General features: G+C 40.4%; 2 protein-coding genes across 3 annotated transcripts in view; both read right to left on the bottom strand.

The window, feature by feature from the left end:
- Window positions 1–1,991: 1,991 nt before the first annotated feature.
- On the bottom strand, window positions 1,992–8,375 carry alx1 (ALX homeobox 1). The gene is made up of 4 exons (XM_061253002.1): window positions 8,042–8,375; window positions 7,102–7,406; window positions 6,063–6,191; window positions 1,992–3,154 (listed from the first exon to the last, which is right to left on the bottom strand). The coding sequence occupies exons 1-4, from the start codon at window positions 8,265–8,267 to the stop codon at window positions 2,834–2,836; spliced, it is 981 nt and encodes a 326-aa protein (XP_061108986.1). The 5' UTR covers window positions 8,268–8,375; the 3' UTR covers window positions 1,992–2,833.
- A 4,764-nt stretch (window positions 8,376–13,139) lies between these two features.
- The window catches only part of lrriq1 (leucine-rich repeats and IQ motif containing 1), a 30,778-nt gene continuing 18,325 nt past the window's right edge, over window positions 13,140–25,592 (bottom strand). The window contains exons 20-27 of one of the 2 annotated variants that reach the window (XM_061252537.1): window positions 24,860–25,005; window positions 24,313–24,381; window positions 23,861–23,949; window positions 23,102–23,203; window positions 18,867–18,993; window positions 17,926–17,986; window positions 17,122–17,272; window positions 13,140–14,054 (exon numbers count right to left, since the gene is read on the bottom strand). In XM_061252537.1, coding sequence (XP_061108521.1) covers window positions 13,921–14,054; window positions 17,122–17,272; window positions 17,926–17,986; window positions 18,867–18,993; window positions 23,102–23,203; window positions 23,861–23,949; window positions 24,313–24,381; window positions 24,860–25,005 — 879 coding nt within the window. In that variant the 3' untranslated portion in view covers window positions 13,140–13,920. The remainder of the gene's footprint in view (window positions 14,055–17,121; window positions 17,273–17,925; window positions 17,987–18,866; window positions 18,994–23,101; window positions 23,204–23,860; window positions 23,950–24,312; window positions 24,382–24,859; window positions 25,006–25,592) is intronic. The other variant, XM_061252539.1, reaches the window with a different exon arrangement.

Genomic DNA, 25,592 nt, shown 5'->3' with positions numbered 1-25,592 from the left:
TGAGGAACCCTCAGAGTTAACTGAGAGTTAATGGAGTAACAGTTACTAATGCCATTACAGTACTGCCCCCCACTCCTATGTTCTGGAACTGGCACAGAAGAGCTGTGGAAAAGCACCCCGCGGGACGGGGGATGTCCTGTGCATGAGGTGGACATCATCCTGGTACCATCACAGCCCTTGTTGGGCACATGGGTCACTGTGGCAGTGAAGAGGGGGCCTGAGGGATAGCCTCAGTCTCTCTGTGGCTTTGCCATCCCTAAAAAGGTAAAATGTGATAGCAATGTGTCTATTTAAAAATGTTTAGCCCTGCGTACAGTGTTGAATGCTGGTGGTGGTGGTGTGGTAGATACTTGGACTGTGGCTCCAGTTCAGAACATAGAGAGTTAAAGGCCTGTGTCTTTGCAGCCTAGCTGGGGTGCTGTTCTGAACGATCCCCTCTACTCCCCCTTCGCCGGTGCACTCCCCCACAGGACCGCGTTATTAATGGCTGCGGTTAACCTCACAAGGTCAAATCCATTCAGGCTGCTGACGGATCTCGTCTGCTGAGCTCGCCCAGGGATGTTTTCAGCTGACGCGTGCACACCGCTCGGGAACATCCATCTCCGCACCGCGGAGCGCCCAATCAGCACTGAGAGAGCCCCAGAGGGCAACTGATGGCCAAACAGATACTGCACAGAGTGAACTCTGTGAGAGATTACGCATCCCGCCGTCGCTAATACAAAACACCTTCTCACCTTAGCTCCCCACTCCCACTCTCTCAGCGTCACCTGCAGTGGGCTCAGACCTGTTCAGCTGCTCTTTATTTCTAAAAACTAAACAAAGCTTTCTCTAGAAAGAGTTAACACCACAGCCCAGATATTCCCTGTGACATTTGAACATATTTACACAGACAAGCTTCCATTTCAAATGACTGGAAGTTTACAAAACATCAAAAACAAAGTTTTAAAAATGCAAAAATCATTTTCATTTGAATGCTGAGTGCATGTCATATTTTTGATCAACAGCAAGTACGACGTTGCCATATTCTAAAGACATGGTCCTAAAAGCGTAAATGTAGAGATGTCTATCTATACATCTGACATGAGTTTCAGCTCTAACTCAATCGACGGTATCGTTCATATGGACTAGTTTTCCTTGAGAAGCCAGGAGATGCAATCTTGCAAAGGAAGTGATCTCACACACTAACTGACTGGGCATGGCTTTGGCAGCTGTCTGATGATACATGCAGGAGATATTGGCTTGTTTTCATTTGCTAGTTGTGTGTGTTTATATATGCATGCGCATGCTTGTGTTCTGAGGGATTGGGCCAGTGTGTGTGTGTGCGCATGTGTGTGTGGAGGGTGTGGGCTTGTGTGTGTTGGGGGAGAGGGTTGGTGTGGAGAGTGAGTTTGCAGAGCAAGATAAAATATGTAAAGGGTATAGTGGGTCTTTAAAAACACAATAACTCAAACAGATATTTTGCCTCCCTGGCTCCCAAGCAAATCCTTGGAGATATAAATGTATTAAGATATGTTGCGAGGATATTGCGTTTCAGACAGATTATGATTAATAAGTACTTGCAACACCCAGTATCTGACCCAATTCAAAATATAAAAAATAACACTGATTAAGTAAATGGAAACCAAAGTGCATAAGTGAATTTCATTGTTCTTTATCATTTCACAAATGTATACACAAGTATACACTGTGCACACACACACACACACACACACACACACGTATGCAGACACAAACACATCCTTGGGCATACTACATACACAAAAACACACTGACATCCACATTTGCACACTGGAGTGTAACTTACACAATACACACATAAAAACACACACACATACTCAACAACAATTTTCAGATGATAAAATTGGAAAATGTTCATAAAAAGAAACCACGGACGAATCCTTATTTTTGTATTTTAATTGTATAGGTTAAAAAAACATATATTACAAAAAAGACTAACTGCATCTAGTTTGTGTTGCAACACTAAGTTGATGCAGTTCATGAAATACACAGCTTTGCTGCAAAGCACACAGACATATGTTAGTATGTCAATTCAATTTATCTCAGAGATGAATTCCTGAGTGAGAATGCAACTCGTATAAAAACAATGTATCTGCAAATGTATCTGCCAAAATCTATGTGACTCCACATGCCAGGAAAGGCTAAGACACTGAGTGTTGACTGTTTTTTTAATTATATGTTGTTTAGAAAATTGCATAGTAATGTTTTGCTGAAGTTCATTCCCTCGTAAACACTGGATTTGCTAAAAACATTATCAATGCCATTGTTTGTGCAACGGAATCTTAAGGCCTCCATTTCATCTGACCACAGTGAGTTTTATACCGTAGAGCCAAGATTCACTGAAACCACAATACGTTTTCTCCTTCATTCTGAGCAAGAAATCTAAGTGTTTTGTTTTCATTTCTGAAAACATTTTCATTTTCTGAAATGTATAGCTTTTTCCCAGTAATTTTGGCAGGTGCCAAAATCGACAAAAAACAGGCATCACTTATTCATTACTCAGAGTTGAGTTCAAAGTGCATCTAGGTTTGACTGAACAGAGCCAACGCTTGTTTTGCCAGCTGCTCTACAGTGATCTGCATGTGGAATCTGCTTTCCCAACTGTGGTAAGTCCTCATACAGAGCTGATTTACTTTAAAAAGTAACATTTTCTCTGCACATTATTATTATTATCATTATTATTATTATTATTATTATTATTATTATTACAAGATACTCTCTGTACCATGTTGTTGTTGGTGTTGTTGTTATTATTAATACAATAATTAATCAATAATTAATATAGTGGGGGGTTTTTCTGCCGCACCTCCAATGTTCACATAGCCCAGGAGATGTTGGCCGCGTGCTCTTTGGCCTTCATCCTCAGGACGGCGATGCTGGACGAGCGCCTCTCGAACTCAGGCTTGGTCTCGAAGGCGTGCCCGTTGGGCGGCGGGGTGAGGAGGGAGTCGGTGAAGAAGTTGTTGAGGGAGACGTGGCCAAACTGATTCTGCTGGTTGGGGAAGCCCACGTAGCTGTGCTCTCCTCGTGGGGAGTGTGGATACGAGGTCATGCAGGGGGGGGACGCTCGCGGGATCATGCAGGAAGAAACCACCGGGCCGCCGGGGGTCGGGCCCGCCCACAGGTTGTTAGGAATCTACAGAGAAGAAGCAAGGGCTTTAGATAAGGCTCAGATGAAGACGTCTGAATGCACCAATGCATTTCAGAATCAAACTTGTGCTACAACTTATAGTAGTGACAGTGAGGGCAAAACTGGTGATGATGCGTACTTTAAATATTATAAAAGGGTAACACTCCTTTAAATTCTGGACTGGAAGCACGTTCATGAGGTCAAATATGCCCCCCAGTATAACACATAACAGGTGGAGTTTTAGGGCTGACAGTCACAAATATCACGACAGTAATTTTAACATTAAACACTGGTTTGGTAGAGAAAGCAAGGATATATATGTTGCCTATATGTATGTCTGTGTGCGTAAATGTTTCTAAATGTATAGGTTCACCACAACCTCCTTTCAGATGCATTCTTTGACAAACACAGTGTATGACATCAGCCAGAAATTTCACATACAAACTCAGCCAAGTATAAACATAAGGACTATTATGGCAACATTGTTTTTTTTTTTTTAAATCACTCCAGATTATACTCTTGGAAATAAACAACCGACAAATCTGCAATTTATAAAGCCACACGCCATATTTTATTTTTCTTACATATTGTCATTAGAATATTTTATATATATATACTATATATATATTTATATATATAGACTGTATATACACTTGGTGAGTACTTTATTAGGTATTTATTTGACTTATTATTTTGACGTATTGGTCTTATGCTGCTGTTGCCTATCCACTTAACAGGTTTGACATGTTGTGTGTTCAGAGATTCTCTTCTGTTTCTCTTCTGTTGTAATGCATGGTTATTTGCATTACTGTCACCTTCCTGTCAGCTTTGACCTGGTCCTTCTCCTCTGACCTCTCTCATTTGCAGTACTTCTTGTCTGCAGAACTGCTGCTCATTGGATGATTTTTGTTTTTTCACACCATTCTCTGCAAGCTTTAGAGACTGCTGTGTGTGGAAATCCCAGATACTCGAATCACCCTGTTTGGCACCAACAATCATTCCACAGTCAAAGTCACTGAGATCACATTTCTTCCACATTCTGATATTTGGTCTGAAAACCAACTGAACCTCTTGGCCATGTCTGCATGCTTTTATGCATTTAGTTGCTGCCATATGACTGGCTGATTAATTTGCATTAACAAGCTGGTGTACAGGTCTACCTAATAAAGTGCTCACTGAGTGTATATACAATATAATCCACGTTTAAGTAAATTGATAGTTATCATGGTTGTAAAAATGAAATGTAATACAGCATAGCCCTGAAGTATGTGAATCTGCACAGTGTAATATGTAAACTGGGGTAAATTGGGTTTATACTGATGTTTATATGAAAAGCATATGAGCAGGAATGAAAAACAGAATTAAAAAGGATTTGTGGCTGGATGTGAGCCAAGCCATTGAGTTCCACTGTGGCTGGATTTATATCATCTGAACTAATCCCCTTCAACAATTATGTCAGTTACTGTCAGTAAATCTCCAGTACATACAGTCCTGTCTGTGCTTCTGAATACTTTTCTACAGAAAACTACGCCCTTTCCAAAAGCTTTAGGGCTAGGGGTGTCCCTAATTTTGTTTGTGTATTCCTGTGTGTTTTGTTTTTATTATTATTATTGCCCCAGGACTTAATTGGTTAATTTTCCCGATTTTTACAATATTCTAATTTTTTATCTTAGCGTTTCTTATTTTACACAATTGTGTTGTGTGACATCCAAAAATCACACAACACAAACAAAATGTGTTTGCAGATATGTATTAATGACAGTTCATTTACTTTTAGGATCCATTAATTCAGGAGAATGGAAAGGAAAAAATCCAAATCTCAACCCTCCAATCTAGCTCTGCTGTCAGTGCTTTTTGCACTGTGTCTCCAGAATAATATTCCCACATGGGGGCTGTTTTATTACCTGATATGAACCATTTCCCACAACTGTGCAAGCACTAATTCTAATCCCACAATTTCCTTTTCTGAATGACACAAAGCTGAGTACATACACACAGTTTCACTGTTTCTTCTGTAGGATTAGGCACTTTTTAATGACAATACCAGTTTATAAAAGCAGAATAAATATTATATGTGTAGATAAACGCACAAATAGATCTACAGACAGACAGATTAATGGCAAATAGCTGAAATATGTATTTCTTGCGAAGCCTGCACCTATGCCTGCGCATACAAGACAGTTTGACAACACAGTAATAAACTTTTCATGGTCGAGATTTACCTCACTAAAATTATTTGCCAAAATTACAAGGGATTTTATCCTTGAAAGTCAAAATTATACAAATCAAAGTAACCCTAAAACCACCAAGATGCCTTGTGTTAATTAAATAAAATGAATATTTATTAGAATGAATGACAGCGCTTAACTCGCTTGATTTAATTTATCATCATAAATGAAGAGGGAAAGGTCATAAAAGATGTGCCAAATATAATTTATTATTATTATATATTAATTCATTTTCCATTATATAATTAATGGAGAATAGGCCTATGCAGTTTTGCATGAATAAACTTTTCCGTACACATCCAGAAATGACTGCTGCTTAATCTGGTTACATTATTTCCTCGCCTTTGCACGCATCGAAATATTTCTATAGGCTACACAAGTAACATTCATTTTACGACATGGTGATTAGTAATCTATTGTATCTTGTGAAAAGCTCTGAAAAAAATAGTCAAAACTAGACTAACTCCTATTTCGAAAGTTTTAAAAAATTAAATATTTTCCCGCTGTTACAAATGCATGGCAACACAGCCCATTGCAGCGTAAACAGAATTGTTGTCGTAAACGGAACCTTCCAAATCAAAAACAACCGAAGCAATAAATCACATTGCTTTAGGCTACTTCTTATTGGAATAGCACATTTCAAAACGACCGACTAAAACACAAATACAAATACAAATGCCTCTCACCTGTGAATAGCTGTCGGTGCGGGGGAGCACTGATATATCATATGTGGCCGCAAAGTGGCTTTTCGCTTGCTGGATCTGCCCATAACGTTCTCGTTTTCTCCACTTGGCTCTTCTGTTTTGAAACCATACCTAAATGTACAACCAGATAATAATTTCAGTCGTGTTAGGCTTTACTTTCAGAAGAAGTTATCTATTGAAATTATTTTAGCAAGGGTGGGTCGTTCTCAGGAAAACACATTTGAAATTTGTCATCGGTTCACCTTTGATGATCCCTCGAGTGAGTGGATTTTATGTGAAATACTACAATGCGTCCAGGTATATTGTAGCCTATAGGCCTATACACAGCAAAATGCATTTTACAGATAGATATGCCATATTTGACTCATACAGGTAGCTATGCATTTGATTCAACTACAAAGGCCTAGGCTACCTGTATGAGCCAAATTTCACTGTGTAGGCCTACGCCAAAATGAAGGAAGATTTTACGAGTGAACATTATCTACACAGGCTAATATTTAACGGGATAAAATTCGATATTTGCCATTTTATTTTTGTTTCTATATAGGCTAGGCAAGTCGACATTAGGGCGCATAACTATTAGTCGCGTTTAATTAAAAAAAATTGGCCGTGATAATGGTTTTTTTTTCTTCAATGCAGGGTTCGTAGGCCTTTTATATTAGCCTACTTTCTAAATGACAAGTTTTCTGCCAAATAGCACACTCTCAAAAAGGATGTGTTAGCCTAATATCCTACTACATTTGTGTTACTTTGAACACATTTTGTGTCAGAGTTACTACTTGTTTTGTTACAAACATACAATTATTATAAAGTGAGACGTTTTAACACAGACTGTGTTGAATGTAACACAAAGTGTAACACATGGAGGTGTGTTAAAAAATGACACAATGTACATCTGTTTTGAAAGGGCATGCATAACAGTAGTTAAATCAGTTAACAAAATAACATGAGACCGATACGCAACCTACTTCAAATTATATTCACTTAACACATTCAGATATCAGCAAAAATTGTAGCCTACCTGAACTCTGGCCTCCGTTAGTTCTGTTCTCATCGCCAGCTGTTCTCTGACGTACACATCCGGATAGTGGGTTTTCTGGAAAACCTTTTCCAACTCCTCTAGTTGTGTGCTTGTGAAGGTAGTTCTGTGTCGCCGCTTCTTACTGCTGCTCACGTTGCTGTCACACTTCTCACCAATGTCGTCCAAGTCCGTCTTCTCTTGCACTGTCGTTACTGGCGAAGCTCTCAAATTGCAACAATTCTCCATAGGCCTTCCGAGATCCGTGTGCAAGCTATCATCCTCGGGTTTTGGGATACCATAGTTTGCTAAATAAATAAAAAGTTGTTTTTTTTTATTTAACAATCACGTTAACATTGATATATCTGTGCCAAAACACACAGGCATGCATTAGGCAATAAGAAATCGGCATGTTGAAAACCTACTAGTATTAGTAGTATTTAGATGGACATTTAAAATTAATTTGGAAATTGTGTTTTTAGTTGCAATGTCTCTCCAAAAACGCCGAGGGGCTTACTGAATAGCATCCTGTAGTGTTTTCATTGTACATTTTCTTTCTTCCAGTGAATTATATCCAAACTGGCCTATAAATAATTCATAAGGATACTTTCTTGACAGATTAAGATGCGCTTCATTTATTAGATCATAACTAGGCTACGATCCATTGTTTCTCATACTCAGGCCGGTTTTATATGCTATCATTTATCATTAGGCCTACGTTTATTAAGTTAATTCAAGTTCATTTCAATACTGATGCTTACACAGTTGTTTTTATTAATATATTTTAAATGGTTTAGACGTGACTGGAATATTAAATAAATAGGCTACTAGTTGGCCTTATTATGATAGATGGTAAAGCAGTTAAAATTAAAATATGAATAGCCTAGATATGTTAATTATTTCATAAGTGTCAAAAAGTTAGCAAATTAAAACGGTCGCTCACCATTTTGGTCCTCACATGGAGATGTTCGATCCAGTCTAACGTGAGGGTCACTGCTTTGAATACCGAAGGCCTGCACGCACTTCGGTGAGTTCTTATTGCTGTAGTACTGCACGCTATCCAAGTTCTCCATGACCTGGTCTAGCGTTCCGCTCGATCCCATGTAGTAATCACTGCCCTTCATCCCTTGGCTCTTCATGGAGAATTTCTCAGTCATGTATTCCATCATCCTGCCGAGACCTGTCGATTTCCCAAAGCTCCCCAAGTTGGAGCATAAATATTCGTGGTGTTAAGACGTTTGAAAAGAGCGATACTGTACCCCGAAAGTATGTTTGCAAAGCCCGTTAATTTGTTCTGTCTTATGGAAACCCGATGCCGCTTTTTATATGGCGCAGCTAAACGCGATCCGCAAGGTAGCCTCCCACCGTATGAATATGAAGTAGGCCAACTCCTCCCAGACCGAAAATCCAAGCAAACTTCTGTTACCGCCGGGAAAACGTATAGCAGTTAAATTGACTTTCCTTTTTAGCAACTGTTTTGACATCTCTAGTAAACTTGTGCACGGCTCATCGTGACTTTTGCAGGTTAAATTAGTTTACTTGTTTAGAAATGTGACAAGTAGCCTATTGAAACCACAACTAGGGTATATTCTGAAGAAATGGGCTAGACTACTAAAGATGTAATCTCATATAGGCTAGGCATAGCTACATAACGGAGAAAAAAATAATGGATTGAGTGAATTGAAATTGGATGTTAAGCCTAACTACTTGTTACAACTTTTTACAACACTTTCAGGTGATTTATTTCTTATACATCTTCACACTGCGATTTTGTACAAAAGTTATACTTCTGCATGCGTATAGGCTATTTAGTCGTTTGGTGATGAAAGCAAATGTCACGTTTTGATGGTTACATAGCCCACAAGCAGATATAGTGCAGGTAAATAATGAAAAGGCAATGTTTGAGAGAATGCCTGTCTGTAATTCACAGAGTAGCCGAAGCCGTTCCCATAATGACGCGGCATTGTATTTATTCAAGAGCAATTTATTTTCTTAAATACAAATACAATAAGTGCATATTTACTTTAATACCCAAACCATTTCAGGAATAATTACCTTATAGCCGGTAATTCATGCAATCAATGAAAATTGTCAAAAATTGGCCTACCTATACGTTAAATCTAAATAGGCCTATGACATTTTAAACAAAAAAGTTAAAGTTAGGCTGCTTGTTTTTCATATTATTATTATTATTATTATTATTATTATTATTATTATTATTATTATTATATCAGTAAATTGCATACATGTTAGGAGAACGTTTTTATAAATTTAGAGGAGTCTTTTAGAATAAGGGCAATTCAGTGAATGTCAAAGATCGCACAATTTACAGCAATTAAATCAGGTCAGTTAAAAAATAAAATGTTTCGTGTTTACATGTTCAACGCTGCTAATTAAGTTTAACGAAGAATCTGTGGAACTTAAAAAAGTTGTAACTCGCACGAAGTGCGGAGGCACGAGATGATGCGCTAGGCTTATGCACAATGAAGGCTTAAGAGAACTGAGAACTGACACGAACTGCCTCTGCTTGAATTCAAAAGGGGAGACAATTACAGTCAGAAGGTAGAGTAATATTTGGCCAAAACATGAGCATGACTAGTCATTATTGGCGAAGTTATTATTGGCAAAATATATTAGGTCTATTATAAATTTAAAGAATTGTTCAAATTATGGTCGAACGCCTAATACAACGGCAAACAGATGTGCTCAATCAGCAGCACATAATCGTTCTAATAGATCTATATTGCTGGTACTTTAGATATAATAAAACAATAGATTAGGCTACAATTTAAGCAACGAGAACTATGCCTACAGACTCCCTTGAATGCACAGTAATTGAGATTATTTCTTATAGCCTTATAACGACATATCAAAGGATACATATGTTGTATAGTTCCAGAGGTTTGCAACAAGTCGCTTTTTATTTTATCCCAATAATTAATTAAATTATGTTGTGGAACAAAAAGACGGCATTTCGGTGTTGCCAATTGTAAATGTATTTAAATGTAGATGTGTGCTATACACGAGGTCACGTAGAGACAGGTATACTGAAATCTTGCTTTCATTGCTGACTGTGTGGGATAAAAATATTTTCACTGAGCAAAAATAGGAAAAGCCCTAATTTAGGGCAAGGTAATAGAGGCAATACAAACTCCAAGATTGCTAGTTACTAGCAACTGAAACCTGTAATAAAAAATAAATATAATCATATTCTGTCATTATCAGGCATACAAAAATGAACAGTATCTTCTGATAAACCTTTCAGTTAATAAGAATTGAGTTTGCCTGTGTGTGACCAGAAATTGCATGACCCCTTAGTCCAGCAATGCTCTCCCTCCTGCTGTGCCAGACAGTGTGCCATATTTAGATATGGGTGGTCAGGGATAATACCTGGACTGGGTGGTATGAGAGGGGGGAAAATCTAAATAAATATGAACGGGGGAGTCCTTTATTGGGGGCTGCAGGGCGAGCTCCAGGCTAGCCTCATGCTGAGGAGAAAATGTGTCTCTCTCGGACATCTGAGCGTGCTCACAGGGGTCTCGCCTCAGATCTGCCACAAGTGGCCATTCTGTCAGCATCAAATATTCAGGATTCATAACAGCATTAAGTTTCCTTCCAGTCAGGGCTTAGGTTATGGTGTAAAATAAGCACTAATATTTTATACCTGTTTAAATTCATTAAAGTCCTCCAAAAAATCCACATCTATGAAAGGCATACACAGAAAATAGCTCCAAAAAGCCAGGACCGACCTACATCTATCCAAAAACACAAGCCTGTTATGGTCCCCTTTTCAATTCAAACAAACCACAAAGCTCTTTTGCCTTTTATTTTTGAAGTCATTAGAAGCAATTTACTGTAAATCTGTGGGTAATTAGGTCCAGCATTAGGTACAGTTATAGGTACAATAATTTGAAGCCTTAATTGATAAGTAATTAAATTGTCTATATCTGGAGGTGATTCTATTTTAACCGTAGTACATATGAGAACCAAGTTGAGGTTTCAGCATATTTGTGACTTCTATAAGAGCTAAATATGTGGTAAGCCACTTTCTCCATATGGTTCAAGCAATTTCTCAAAATATTTTAAAATATTTTTTCTTCAGAAAATACCAGTGTGGGTGACCGTAATCTTCCAGAATAATCCTAGTTTCACAGATTTCACTGCCAAATGCATTATATTTCTCAATAGGAAAGCAGTGAAAAAATATACGTACTCTTAAAACATGTACATTTAAAAAGACAGAAGCGCTGATTCATGTTTTTCTGCTTCATAAGGCAAGCAGAGTTTTTTTAAGTCAGCCAGTGAAATGTCAGCCACAGTTTGTGTGCACGTGCCCTATCAGTACTGCAATAATTAAAGCAATAATAAACTTCTGTTCAAAAGGCACACGATTCCTCCAGCTGCACTAACGGAGCAGGGCACACCCTACTCCAGTGAAAATGCTCTGAAAAAACCTTCAGTTTATTAACTAACCATGATACTTTCTACGACTAAAGAAAAGCCAAATTTCTCCCAAAAGGGTTAAAATAATTTGTGTTTTAGAAAAAAATCATAATGCGACTATTGCGTAGAAGTTTAATACCTCTTAAAGTAATTCATGTTTTGAGCTTGTGCAGATATATGGTGATATTTCAATGTTTTTATTTTTCATTTACTTGTATGGTGGTTGGATAAATGAATGATCAGCAGTATTGTAGCACACAGCCAGTGCTGACTGGCTTTCACATATTTACAGGCACGAAGCACATCTCAAAGAAGTATGGGCAGGAACCTTCTTCAAATACAAAATACTGACATGTAGTCAAAGTCATGGTGGCCATGAAAGACAAGCACAGCAAGCTATAAGATACACAGACTGAGACATGGGTTTTGTGTCTTCATCCACAATCAGCTACATGCTGCACAGTATCACTTAAAAATAACTTTTTCATAAGGTAGTCAGAATCATGGAAAAAACCTGCAAGAATGATATTTTGTGGTTGCACAGTCAACAACAAACATTCATACTGTCTGCAGTTCTGCCATCTTCAATACACTGTTAGGTAGCCATGATTGAAACAGCCGCAGAACTCTAATTTAAAAAGTAATATCTTGCCAAATATCTTGAATTGCAATTATTGATGGCTTTTCAGAAGATGTAAAGATGTCAAAGGAAATATGATGTAATGCACTACTGAAATAATGTGATGCAGTCATATTTCTACTTTCAGATGAGTGGAGGCAAATATTGAAAATGAATGTTACTATAATTGTAGTAAAGATGGACGCTCTCTCATGGGGAAAAAAGTTCAGCCTCGTCGTGAAGAGACGACAGAGTACTAAGGTTTCATAGGATAACACAGCTTTTAATCATCTGAACTCCGCCATCATGGGCAAACAATTTTGAGCCCCAGTCAAAACTCTCGGTGTGTTCATACAGCCAAAACACTAAAGAAAAAGTTAAAGTCGGGGGGAGGAAAATAAACAGACTACACAGAGCCCCTGGCAGGGAGCCACTCTCAGCGTCATGTGTTTGTTTTTAAATTCATTACATTACTATTTCCAGGCAACAGATCAGCAAATACCTCAGACAAAAAACCAACTGCTCCAATATCGCAGTGATGGTCCTGCTCTACGGGTCCACTGTTGTTCTTAAAGATAAAATATAGCATGCAACCAATTAGGAAATATGACTACGGTTCTTATAGATTTACTAGTGGAATTTGTATAGTGAAATTCGTATGCATTGTTCTCTCTGCTTTTTGGCAGCATACCGCAATTCCTGTCTAATCTTTTATCTTTGGATTCAGTCCCTTCAGAAGATAAGTCATAAATTCAATTCATAATCTGTTTCATGAATCATTTTCACATGCTTTTCACCAGTTCCATCACCAATATGCATTTGAGATTTCATTTAATCACAAATCTTGTCCCATTCGTCAAAAATAAATCACAAGCCAAACTTCTAAGTGCATATTCATTATTTATTTATCCTAATTGTACCCATTTAGAGAAGAGATTGTAAATAAATTACAACATTCAGAATATATTTTGAAGCTTTTTCCTCTATTCTTGTATTCTGAGCCCTATAAGTGATTCATCTGGTTCAGAAACATTGGTCAGAACCATCCCTTTCTATTGTATAGTATTTACACAGCCATCCCTTTCTATTGTTTAGTATATACACAGCAAAATGTACCCTATTAAATCCACTCCAACAAAATTAGTTAAACTCTAACAAAGTATATATATTAAAAGTGTACAAAATTGAATGTGCTTGATCAGTTTTCTCAGTTTAGTTTGAGTTCACTCAACACTACATAGACAATATTGAGTAATATTGGAATGAATACACTGGTATTATAGGTATACAAGTAGCAATAATAGACTAATGATACTGAAGCATAGAAGAGTCATGTTGTCCATATTAACTGTAGCACTTTGGTCATGGTAAAGAAAAATCAATCCATGAATCTCTGTGTTTGGCGGTATATGTTAGATATTCTGGTAATTAAATTATTATGATTTAACCCACTACTATTTGTTATTATGCATTCACAGATTTCATCCCAAGCCACAACATAAATAAAATTAAATAATTTCCAAACGGACAAATTTTCATTGTAAGACAGTATACTACTCAAATTGACTTTTTGAATTTTTGATTAAAATGTTAAGCATTTTTCTTAAATTAAATATGAAAAAGTTTCATCAAACGTTTGAACTTTAAAAAAGTTGAATTAATTTAATCTTTTTGAAAACAATGTACATTTCACACACAAAATGGCACTAATATCATATGTATACACACACACAATGAAAGTCTCTGCTCTCTGATAAACATTACTTTCTCAGTTGGGACCTCTTCTTCCCTCCTCCCCACCCCAGGCTGAGCTGTACGGGGTTGTCACGGAAGGACATGCGCTCTTTTTTGGACGGACCAGAGCTGGCTGGCACTGGAGCAGGTGCCTCTCTCTCTGCAGAGACAGAATTAATTACACGTTAAAACCAAAAACATATTTGCAACTCCCGACTGCACTTAGCAGCACTTAGCTGCACTTATGCCATGGTAGTGTTGGGCCACGGGCTCACTCCCCCACTGCTGAAGAGCCAGTTCACCTTCACCCAGAGGCTGAACACAAACCCTCACAAACAGGGAACAAAGCATAACCTTTTCACTGCTCAATGTGTTCCACGTGTGGAGCTTACCGCGGGCCTGATGCTGCTATCCCACACAGCGAGTCTAACAGCGGGAATTAGCTCGTAGGGGGCAGGACAGGGAGGTTTATTACAGTTAATGTTTGCGGCTATAAATACCCACACAAGCTCTGGTTACATGTTCTTAATTTGCCAAATTAGTCAGCACCGTGACAATTTCAGTTGCAAAAGACATTCTTTTAAGTGGTATAAAATACTCTGCTGCCACAACAATCATCCGTGTGCAAGTTTTTATGGTAACCGCTATTGTTATTTTTACTCCATATCTACTGTGTGTACAATTGTCATATGTTGTTGTGGTTGTTGGAATGTAAGAAAGGAAGCGATTGCAAAATAATTAGACATTTATTTCACCAGTGACTCAAACTATGGCTTAGTTTTGGGCCTTTATAGAACAGAGTGCAGATCTATGACTGCCTCCACATTACCAAAAATATATATATATATATGGCTTAGAAAATTTATTTTATGGAACCACCGAGAGAGGAACGGGTATCACGTTGCAAAAGCTACAGTTGGTTATAGAGTATTTTCATAATTTATAGCATGACAACTCCAGCACACTTTCTAAGTGGCCATATCCAATGCTAGACCCTGATTTAATACATTCTGCTTCAGAAGACGATCCATTTTATTTCCCTAAAAATAAAATAAGGGGGAATACAAATACTCCAAGCATAGGGCAAGCACATATTGGTCAACTAGCGTATGAATAGATTTATTTGGAACATATTCACCAAAAATTGCTGTAAAATCATTTAGAAAATTGGACGAAAAAAAACCTCAGGCATCATGGTGATGATATTTTACTTCAGACATCAAAACCATCACTCTGATATGGCAGTACTCAAAAACAATTTACCAATACATTAAATATATTTGCTCTTGGACATGACGCTTAAATGGCTTTTTGACTTGCCTCGCACACATATACAGACCATAATTTAATTTAATCCTGACTGCTTAGATAACTGCCGTTTGATCCTGAGAATAAATGAGGCCATTTTTCCTATGCTGTGATGACAAACTGCTTCTTTCGCACACTGGTTGCGTTCCTCGTGGATTTCATTTCAGCCGGCATTAAAATCTAATTTGTCTTTGTTAAGACGGACAGTGTTTTCCTTTATTTCGATATGCTTTTCACTAAACTTGTTTAATCTGGTTGCTCCAGTGTCCCGGACAGCTTCATGTGTAGCATCTTTGTCAGTCAAACTCCAGAGTTAAACCTTTGACAGAGGGGTAGTCTTTCTTTCTCAAAGGCCTTTCGCCATTTCCTGCTGGAGAAAATCCTCCTCACTGTGTCCTTTCTGTGACCCGATGGCTTCCCTCCCCACAAGCACAAAGAACTACTCCAAATCCATTATTCCCATAGCCCAACCTTTACCTCCTGTAGCACCACCTCTCACAACACAGCGCCAATATTAAAACAGTTTACTTTGATTTCATAAAATTTTCTGCTCAAAGTGTGTGTGCCACCGCAATTTCCCATTCTTTCACGTGATTATTAGTATTAGATAACGTCTAATGCCGTAATCTGCAATCACGCTCCGTTATCCAAAATATGTGGCTTTCACTTTACAGTAGATAATGAAAATCACCCTCAGTGTTTGCCTTGCCACTTGACCGAAATGATTCAAACTGAGAGCGATGTGTGAAGTGTTGAACATTTTAAAGCATTTTTCTTCTTTTAGAGTGTTAACCACAGGTAATAGGTATCAATGGCAGGGTAGATATTACAATAATATAACTTACGCCCAGTAATAATAAAAGATATATATTTTAAGTATGCGGTATGGGGCTGGTACTGTATTGTGAATTACATAAAACACAGCAGATCATTTAAGGTTATTGCTATTTTAAATACTATTTTACAAACAATTATTATTTGGAGTTGTAGAGATTTAGCTATTTTAAATTGACTGACATTTGTCAGACAGCACATAGCCCTTCACCTACACTCAGTGAGCACTTTATTAAGTATTTATTAGACTTATTTTTTAGACTTATTTATCTCCTGCTGCTGTAGTCTATCCACTTAGAGATTTGACAGGTTGTGTGTTCAGAGACACTCTTCTGCATACCACTGTAGTAATGCATGGTTATTTGCATTACTCCCTGTCAGCTTCGACCAGCTTTTGGCCATTCTGATCTGACCTCTCTCATTAACAATGCATTTCTGCCTGCAGAACTGCTGGATATTTTTGGGGGTTTTTTCACCATTCTCAGCAAACTTTAGACTGTTGTGCGTGAAAATCCCAGGAGATCAGCAGTTTCTGAGATACTCACACCACCCTGTCTGGCACCAACAATCATTCCACAGTCAAAGTCACTTAGATCACATTTCTTCCCCATTCTGACATTTAGTCAGAAAAACAGCTGAACCTCTTGACCACGTCTGCATGCTTTAATGCATAAAAATGTACAAGCTCGTGTACAGGTCTACCTAATAAAGTGCTCACTGAGTGGATACCTAGACTTGATTTCGCGCATTGACTATTATTAAGGATAAATGATGCATTCTATGATAGATAGGCAGCTAAAGTATAGAAAGTATAGAAAAAAACTGTAAAAGGAAAGCTATCCTTACATGAATATTCATCTGAAATATTTATTTTCCAGTCTATTGTCATTGACATTTTCATTGAATACGCAACACAAAACAAGTCGCACACAACACACGCAGAAACACAACGCGTCGCGTGTATCGTTGACACGACAAGCCTCCCACACGCACGCGCACACACCCACTGACACGCACGCACACGCACACGCACACGCAGACACGCGAGGCTGGAAAGAATGAGGCAGACTGTGTCTCCCGCTCACTTGCGTGTCCCACTGTGTCGGCCCGCGGTTGATTGTGTTCTTTGCGGGGCGGAGACAAAGCAGCGACGCTGGCCCGGGACTCGCTCTCTTGATCGGGCCCGTCTCGCTGGCCCTGGCCGGCCTGGCAGCAGCGGGGGAGAGCAGACACACTCTGCAAATAAAAGATGACATTTCTCCCAGAGGCTCACGCTACGGCCCTGGATAAACAAACAGCGCATTCATGAAGTATGAGCGCCGGGCAGGAGACCCACGGCTGCTCACGCGTCCGTGGAAAGCTTTACGATGCGTTCGCAAGAATATATGCTTCCAGGAACCGCGGGCCAATGTTATTGCTGCTGCTTAAAAAAGTCATCTGCATATGGAAGATTAACAGATGTGTGTGTTGTGTTCCAAAGCATGAAAATAGCTATTCGTTCAAAATACGTTCCACTGGAGAGCCCTATATTTTAAGTGCGTAAGTGAGGTCCAGAAATAACAAATACTTGAGGAATTTTCATTGGGTGTATCTAATCATATATCAAAAAATGTATTTAAGAACTTTAGGACATTAAATTACCAAGGGGAAATGCCTCTATATCCATACATAGGGCGCCACTTAAGTAGGGAACACACCTTTATATCCTTACAGTATGTAAACTTCCAAAGGTATAAGAATGCAAATGTGTGTGGAAATGAAGAGGATACAAAACCAGAAGATTAGGAAAAAATATTATTTAATATTATACAAAAAGACAATATTTAATAATAATCTAAAGCAGTGTTGGATAAGGAATACAAAAAGAAAATGGAGTGAACTGTCCTTACCACGAGCTGAACTCTCCGTCCATTCAGAATGTCAACGTCAATCTCCGGCAGGAAATGTTCACTAAAAGGCCCATAAGAGTTATTAGTGTAACCATCATACACTGTTTCCATGCACAAACTCAACACTGTTGCTTTCAGGCCCAGACGATAAACTTTAATGCGATATTACTATAATCCTGCATTTTCAACTCGTAATAACTCATTTGCTTATCCGAAATTTCATCACTTAATATTTTATCCAGACATATTATTTAAATTTCACCAAAGTAAAATATTACAACGGAAATTGTTTTTATATTTGATTTACAATCTGCAAAATTGAATTATACATTTTCCTATCAAATATATGGCACTCTGTAATTGAAAAGTCTAGAAAGAAGAGGTCATTTTGCGTGGTTTGCTTTTGACTGGTCAGGTGACTCGGGGGGGTCTGGCCTCTATCTTCTGAAAGGCAGCGCGCGGGAGCGAAGCGCAGGGCACGGCGCGCCATCTGGTTTTAAGTGCCTGACTATTTGCCGTTCCGCTGTGACCGCGCGTCTATGTGTCGTTACAGGTCACGCAGGCAGACTGCACCGCCAGGCGTGGGAGCGAGCGACGCTCTCCGCCGTGATTCATGCGCTCTTAAGTAGGAGAAACACAAAAATAATACTTTAAACTGGGCACTGGGGAATTACCAAATATCCAATAAGTGAAACTTTTATTACAAACGCATACTTGTCCTGTTCCCAATAAAGAGGTTACAGTCGGAAGTGCTTTCCCCCCATTGGGCCAGCCATTAAGAGCGGTAGCCTATAAAACCCTCATTACCCATCAGCCAGGGCAGGGCTGTCATTGGAGCAGCAGGACCAGGAGCTGCGCAGTTTACGCTGTAGCTGGCAGGGCACAGCACGCCGTAAACAAACGGTTTTTCTCACTCGTGTGATTGTGTGAGATAAACTCACCTCTCCATGGTTGGGGAGGTCCTGTCAGTATCGAGGTTATTGGCATGTGTCTGCAGCCAGAAGTCGGTCCATTCGCTGCTGATCCTCCTCCGCTCATCAAAATCCTCCTCGCCAGCTGCAAGACAATCTTACGCACAAACACACACAACTTACGGCTTAAGTTTTTTAAAGTATTCGTCTTTCAACACATGAAAAAGACCCAATGGCCAATGCCCCATATGTGCAGGCAATAAGAAAAGAAAACAAATATATATTTTCCAGTAGTTTCACTGCAATCAAACCCTGCTTGATTTAGTGGTCCATAAGGGGCAGCTGCACAGAGCCGGCTGTCTTTATGTTTAGGCTTAAGACCTGTTTGTTTTGGACGGCTCGGAAGGCATTACGATAACAGACTTTGAGACTGCGAATAACGCAAGCCGAGAAGTTTGTTTACATGGGTTTTGAGGTTCGATGTGAAATGTTCAGATGTAATGGATCAATAGGAGGACTAGGTTTAAATCAATTATTTCTGAACTACATCGAGATATCATACGAATCGCATAATTCAAAGTAAATGATTCTGTGTGACAGACGGTAATGCGCCCTAAGTGTGCGGCGATAATAACTTGTGACAGCCTAATGCTGGAACTAATGCACCATTTATTTAGCCCATTTTCATGGTGTGCCAAGCTGTAAAAGGGGAAAAAATGTTTATAGTTTATAGCTGTGTTAGGTTAATTGAAAATCCACTAAAAATGTCAATTGATTAATGCCTCCCCTGAGGCCGAAACAAAGGAAAGCGAAAATCGCACTTGCTGGTGTGAAAACGAACACTTGAGTCAAGTGGCGTAATCTCAGCAGACCCTGTAAAAATGTTACCAGACCAAGTGCTGTTAAAATGAGTTTCAATGGGTTACTGTTTGAATTAATTACTGCCAAAAATGTCACAACGTCTAACAACAGGACCTTTTGGGACCTTTTGGGACTGACTATGACATGACATAACAAACCACACGCATTTCGAAGTTCCGGCTATAAGTTGTAAAATGTCCGCCAAACTGCATTGTACAGTTCAGGCCATTGACGGGGAGATTGACTGACAGCGTCTACCCTGTTACAGTCTCAGTAGCGCTACGAGGGCCCGCACCCCCTCCAGGACCTCAGGAGTCACGCCTGTTAAAGGAGACTCTGAGGGGGATTATTCAATCTCCCGCCGCTATCGAGGCAACAGGAGCCGTGTCATATCATCAGAGAATGAAGCCATTGAAGGGGGTCAGCCAGAGACAGTCCAGGAGGTCAGGCCCTGCAGCGAACCCACCGCGGGCACTTTAGAGAGCAACCCCTGAGAGCACCACACGGCGGGCACTTTAGAGACGCTCCCCTGAGTAAACACAACCAAGGTCAGGCTCAGTTAAATCCTACAATGCACACAATGAAAAACCTCACGATATTTCATATTCAAATCCTAAAATCTGAAGACTGCTTGAGAATTATTAGACAAATAGACTGGCTTTTTGACATGTATGTATTTATGTACCCGTATATATTTTTTACAAGGGACATGTATGAGGGCCGCATAATTCATGGAATATTTACCATGCTATCACAGAAAAAGGTGCAATAAAACTGGGATCATCATTCACTGGCTACTCACTTTTTACAGTACTGTTTATTAATAAAAAAGAAAATGAAATATTTACCTCCAGCATGTATGTGTATACATTTTCCTCGTAATTTTCTTCTTATCATAGTTTAATGAAATATGTAATTTCCTCAATAGCTTTAATATCAGTGCGGCAAGGATAGAATACAGTTTTGATATGCTCCAAAACATAGACCTAAAGCAGGTTTGTCCTTGCCTCTTTAAAACTCAAAGTCTAGTTTGCTTAATGAAAAGACAGGCTCAACACAACTAATATCGCCTACATTTTCTGCATCAGAAACCAAAGTTTGAGCGTTTGTTTCAGGATCAATATCACACAATGTAACTGACATCAGGACACGCCGCACAATGTAGCTCTAACATGTTGAATGAAACACTTTCCTGTTCAGACGCAGGCAGCTGACCTGGCTTTCTAACCCCGCTGTTAAGACGGTCCCGGGGGTACGCACTGTTGTGAGTTCCACCGGCAGACTTAAAGCGGGGGGCTCGCTTTTATCGTGAGGGTCAGACTCCTGGCCTCTGTGACGCGGGTCAGGACCTCTCCTCAGGACAGTCAACCTTGTCTTGGTCATCCAGCGGTCAGACCGCAGAGCGTGTTTCCAGTGAAAGTTACATTTCATACAACTCTTTCCAGACTGTTCTAACATGCTTCACAATACAGGTATTGTAGGTCCTATGCTTATAACATGTCTGGTAAATGATTAGAAGCGCATAACTATATTGTGGTAATTAATAGAACTTCATAGATTTATTTGATTGTGGGTTTAGGTGAGATAAATGTAGCTTTGTTGTACTAAACAACTTAATTTAGGGGCATTATTTTATACTCACAATTTTTATCAGTTGAGTATTATTTTTTGTATTTAGCCATTAACTGTTTGCCCTGAAACAGAGGGTACACATTATTTAAGAAAATAATGATGTCGAACTCCAGATCAACATTTCTGTTCTGTTCAAAAAACATATCAATTTAAGCATAATTAAATGACTGATCATATTTCAGCTGCACTGACACGTGACTGGCTCCAGGTATATTATGGCTAATTAGGCCTATAATCTTTGTTATTGATAATGACTTATATAACGGCTAATGAAGCAGCCTTCCAGCCTTTTCAGACAGCCAGTTAAGCTCTAATTTCTCCCTTCAAATTCACCACGGGAAAACGTAAAGGAGCGCTTATTTTCCGTGAACCTCACAGCCGATCGGACGGAGCAGCTGACGGACAGGAGAGTCGGGCCGTGTCTAACGGGCTCTGTGCAGAGCGGGGGGGGGGGGGGGGGGGGGAGGGGGTCGGCACGGTAACCCAAACCCGGGGCTGGCGCACACGCGAGGGCGGCCCCCTCGCCCTCTCCCCGCCGTGGCGCTCTGAACCCAGCGTGCCCCCGGCCCGCGGCCCGGCTCTGACCCGCACAGGGACCCCTCAGATCCACAGCGCCCGGGGCCGGCCCACCTTCCCCCGGCCCGGGCTAACGTTTCAGCCGCCGTCCAGCCTCTTCTGCAGCCAATTAACCCAAACCCGTGACAGATTCTTTCCCCAGATATCCGACTCGCCGTGTTTATTTTATCCCAGCTCTTTGGTGGATGTACTGGACATGAGTAACCGGCTCGAAATGGCTATCGGCTTACACGCGCAGGGGACCAGGTAAGGAGCCATGAAGGTTTTTTTTCTTTTTTTGTGAAAGGAGAAAATATTTCCTCTCGTTGATGTCCATTGTTAAGGAGAGGCCCACAGGCCCAAGCCAGCAAATGTGGAAGGGGTTGAAATGTGTACCCGCAACCTCCCCACCCTAAAAAGAAAATAATTATACCCCCCACCGCCACCCTTCTCCACGCCCCCATGTTAAAGTGGAGACAGAGGTCTTCTGCAGCCTGAAACGCTTCAGTGGTCTACCTCCCTGTACTTAACTCAATTTCACACATATGCAGTGTGCATAAGTCCCCTTGAAACATTATCAGCGTGTTTATCCTATGTCATCCTAAACAATTTCATCTCCCACTACTAACAACTATTTCTGCATGGTTGACTCAATCACGTAATCCGTATGTGCCGTTTTATTAAGAGCAGAGTGCATCCGCTGCTTCACACCGTTTCCACCTAGGGCAAAGCAACAGAACAAACCTTCACATTGAATTCATTACACTGCCAGCTTCATACAGTGCAATGGAAAGGACCCTCACAGTGAATACATTACACTGCCAGCTTCATACAGTGCAATGGAAAGGACCCTCACAGAGAATACATTACACTGCCAGCCTCATACAGTGCAATGGAAAGGACCCTCACAGTGAATACATTACACTGCCAGCCTCATACAGTCTGTGATGAATCCCATACATCTCAAAGCAACACGCAGGTTTATTTACACATGCCAGCAGGAATTTAACTCCAAACCTGTCACATCTCACAAGGACCCTAGCATTCTGCTTGCGTATTGATGCAGCACATATTGTTCTTGCAAAGTTAGTGCAAGGTGAAATAAATTCCCCTCAAAATAAATGTTATTGTTTTTCTCTTCTGAATTGGACCTGTCTCGGTGGTATATGGGCACATCCTCAAACATACAGCTTAATGGGTCAGCAGCTAAAACCCACCTTTGAAGGGCAGAGTTTTCTCAGGTTGGTTCCTCTTGGGTGCCTTGACGGGGGCCTGTTTATTTTCGCCGCTCCTGAATAAATCCAGATACGCAACTGGATCTGCGGAGACACAGAGCGAACCCGCAGTCAGGACACTCCGCCCGAACCCTCGGCACCAGAACCCGGTGCCACTGACATCTGACCGGCCATAACTAAACACCCGCAATTAGCAACGCACCACAAGCCCCACAAAAACTCCCCCCGTTGTATTACGCGATCAGCCCTGGAGCCCTGCACAGACCTGCGTGACAGTCAGAAATGATTGGATTTCTGGAATTAGGGTCACGCTCTCGTAGACAATCAGAGGCATGCGTTTCTCTATCACTACTGTCCGCGGATTCGTTCTACATGAAACGGGAATCAAAGGCCGTTGACGTCAGGGCCGCCTCGCAGTGCTTCATCAGAATGAAAACTTCTCTGGGTAGTGTAGAGGCTGATTGAAGTTGAAGCTGGAGTAAAAATAGCTTATTTCCTGCAACTGCTCTCCGACTCGAAAATACGCTGTGACAACAAGGAGTCACGTTATGTTCAAAAACAAAGGGAGCTGCTTGCTGTTACTGTCGCTTGCATTTTATTGAAAATGAGAGGCGATGTATGGTCATGGAGGGCCTATAAAAACCTGGGTAGAAAATGCCCTCGGTTTATGAAATAGGGAAGACAGGTTTTTCGAAGCAAACTCACTGGTCGTACTGAGCAGACTGGAGTGGAACAACTTACCCCCTGGCCTCTTCTCCTTCCTCTTCTTAGGTCTCATTTTCTGTGCTCTTTTCAACATGAGCTGGGCTGTGTACCTGTCCCTTAGTCCCCTGTGAAGATAATGACACAGGTAACACAGCTGATTCTCTGTGCTCTTTTCAACATGAGCTGGGCTGTGTACCTGTCCCTTAGTCCCCTGTGAAGATAATGACACAGGTAACACAGCTGATTTTCTGTGCTCTTTTCAACATGAGCTGGGCTGTGTACCTGTCCCTTAGTCCCCTGTGAAGATAATGACACAGGTAACACAGCTGATTCTCTGTGCTCTTTTCAACATGAGCTGGGCTGTATACCTGTCCCTTAGCCCCCTGTGAAGATAATGACACAGGTAACACAGCTGATTTGCTGTGCTCTTTTCAACATGAGCTGGGCTGTGTACCTGTCCCTTGGTCCCCTGTGAAGGTAAAACTTACCACTCCTTCATTATTTTCTCAGATTTCTCTTTTGGTGGTCCAAGCACACATGCCAATGGTGACTTTGTTCTGTAAAAAATAATAACAATATCTACTAAACACCTAGCCATTGGCACAGTAATACTGTACAGCCTGGGTTTTCAACAGGGGGTCCACAGACCCCGGGCCTTGAAGGTACTGCAGGGAGTCCCTGGCCAGAGTCCATATGCAATGACATATATTTATTTGGGGCAATATTTCTAAATATAAAACCGTTTTTAGAAACCTTTTAATCCTATGCTTAAAATGCCTTTAAGTGGGGTCCTGGGATCAAAAGAGGTAGAAAAACCCTGGCTGTACAGCGTAATAAATAAACACAATGCCTTTGGTATATTCAGTTTTTTAGGTCTTGAACCTCTTCTAGAGACTACATCATAACAATAATAAAGACAATAATAATAATAATAATAATAATGTATAATCTAGTAGATTCAATCTTTCAATGAATATCCAACTAATGTGCGTGCATGTTTCTGTGTTATGGCATTTTGGCAGTGTCTGTCATTACCTGTGCGTGAGTTCCAGTATTTCCGGTGAGGTGCTGCGGCGTCCAGAGAGAGCAGCTCTCTCGCTCTCCCCTCCCAGCCACGCCTGTCTGGGCTGCCAGGCCAGCGCAGAGGGACCGGTCCGCAGTGTAGACGGGTGTGCTGGGGGCTAGAACACACCAGGAGGAGGCTTCTCTCACAGATTACATAAAACGCAGGACTGCTGGATAATTAGACTATTTATTCACCACTTCATTAAATTTGGCAACTAACAGTTTGATTGAGTGGCCCCCAGTCAGAAAAGAATGCACACTGAATATATGTCATGTTAGCACTGTGCCATGCTGGCATTTATTTCATTTGGCTGACTGCGTAATCTTACGATTTACATCGCCTTCGTCTTACCTGCCTTAAATTCATCACATTACCTGGTGCCGAAAGAGAACGGCTGTGTTTACTCAAACGGAATCGGTTCAGATTCAGAAACAAATCTTTCCGCTGCTGCTATTTCTTTCGGGGCCCCTGGCCTGCTGTGCGACTGGAGACCGTCTCTATTTGTGGATTAGCGGAGGTTAATTGTTTTTTCTCTTTATTAATGTTAAACAAAGTCTGCTCTCCCAGCTGCCAAGCCTCAGCACCCTGCTACCGTGATGTACAGGCCCGAGCCGCGTCCAAGATAAAGAGCGAGTGGAACGCACAACGCAGAAGAGCGCTCAGACAGACGCGGAGGAAGCTCAAAGCTCCTTAAAGTAATTG

The sequence above is a fragment of the Conger conger genome, chromosome 8 (assembly GCF_963514075.1).
Source record: "Conger conger chromosome 8, fConCon1.1, whole genome shotgun sequence".
NCBI classification, from domain to species: Eukaryota; Metazoa; Chordata; class Actinopteri; order Anguilliformes; family Congridae; genus Conger; species Conger conger.
This window is presented reverse-complemented; position numbering and strand designations above follow the sequence as displayed.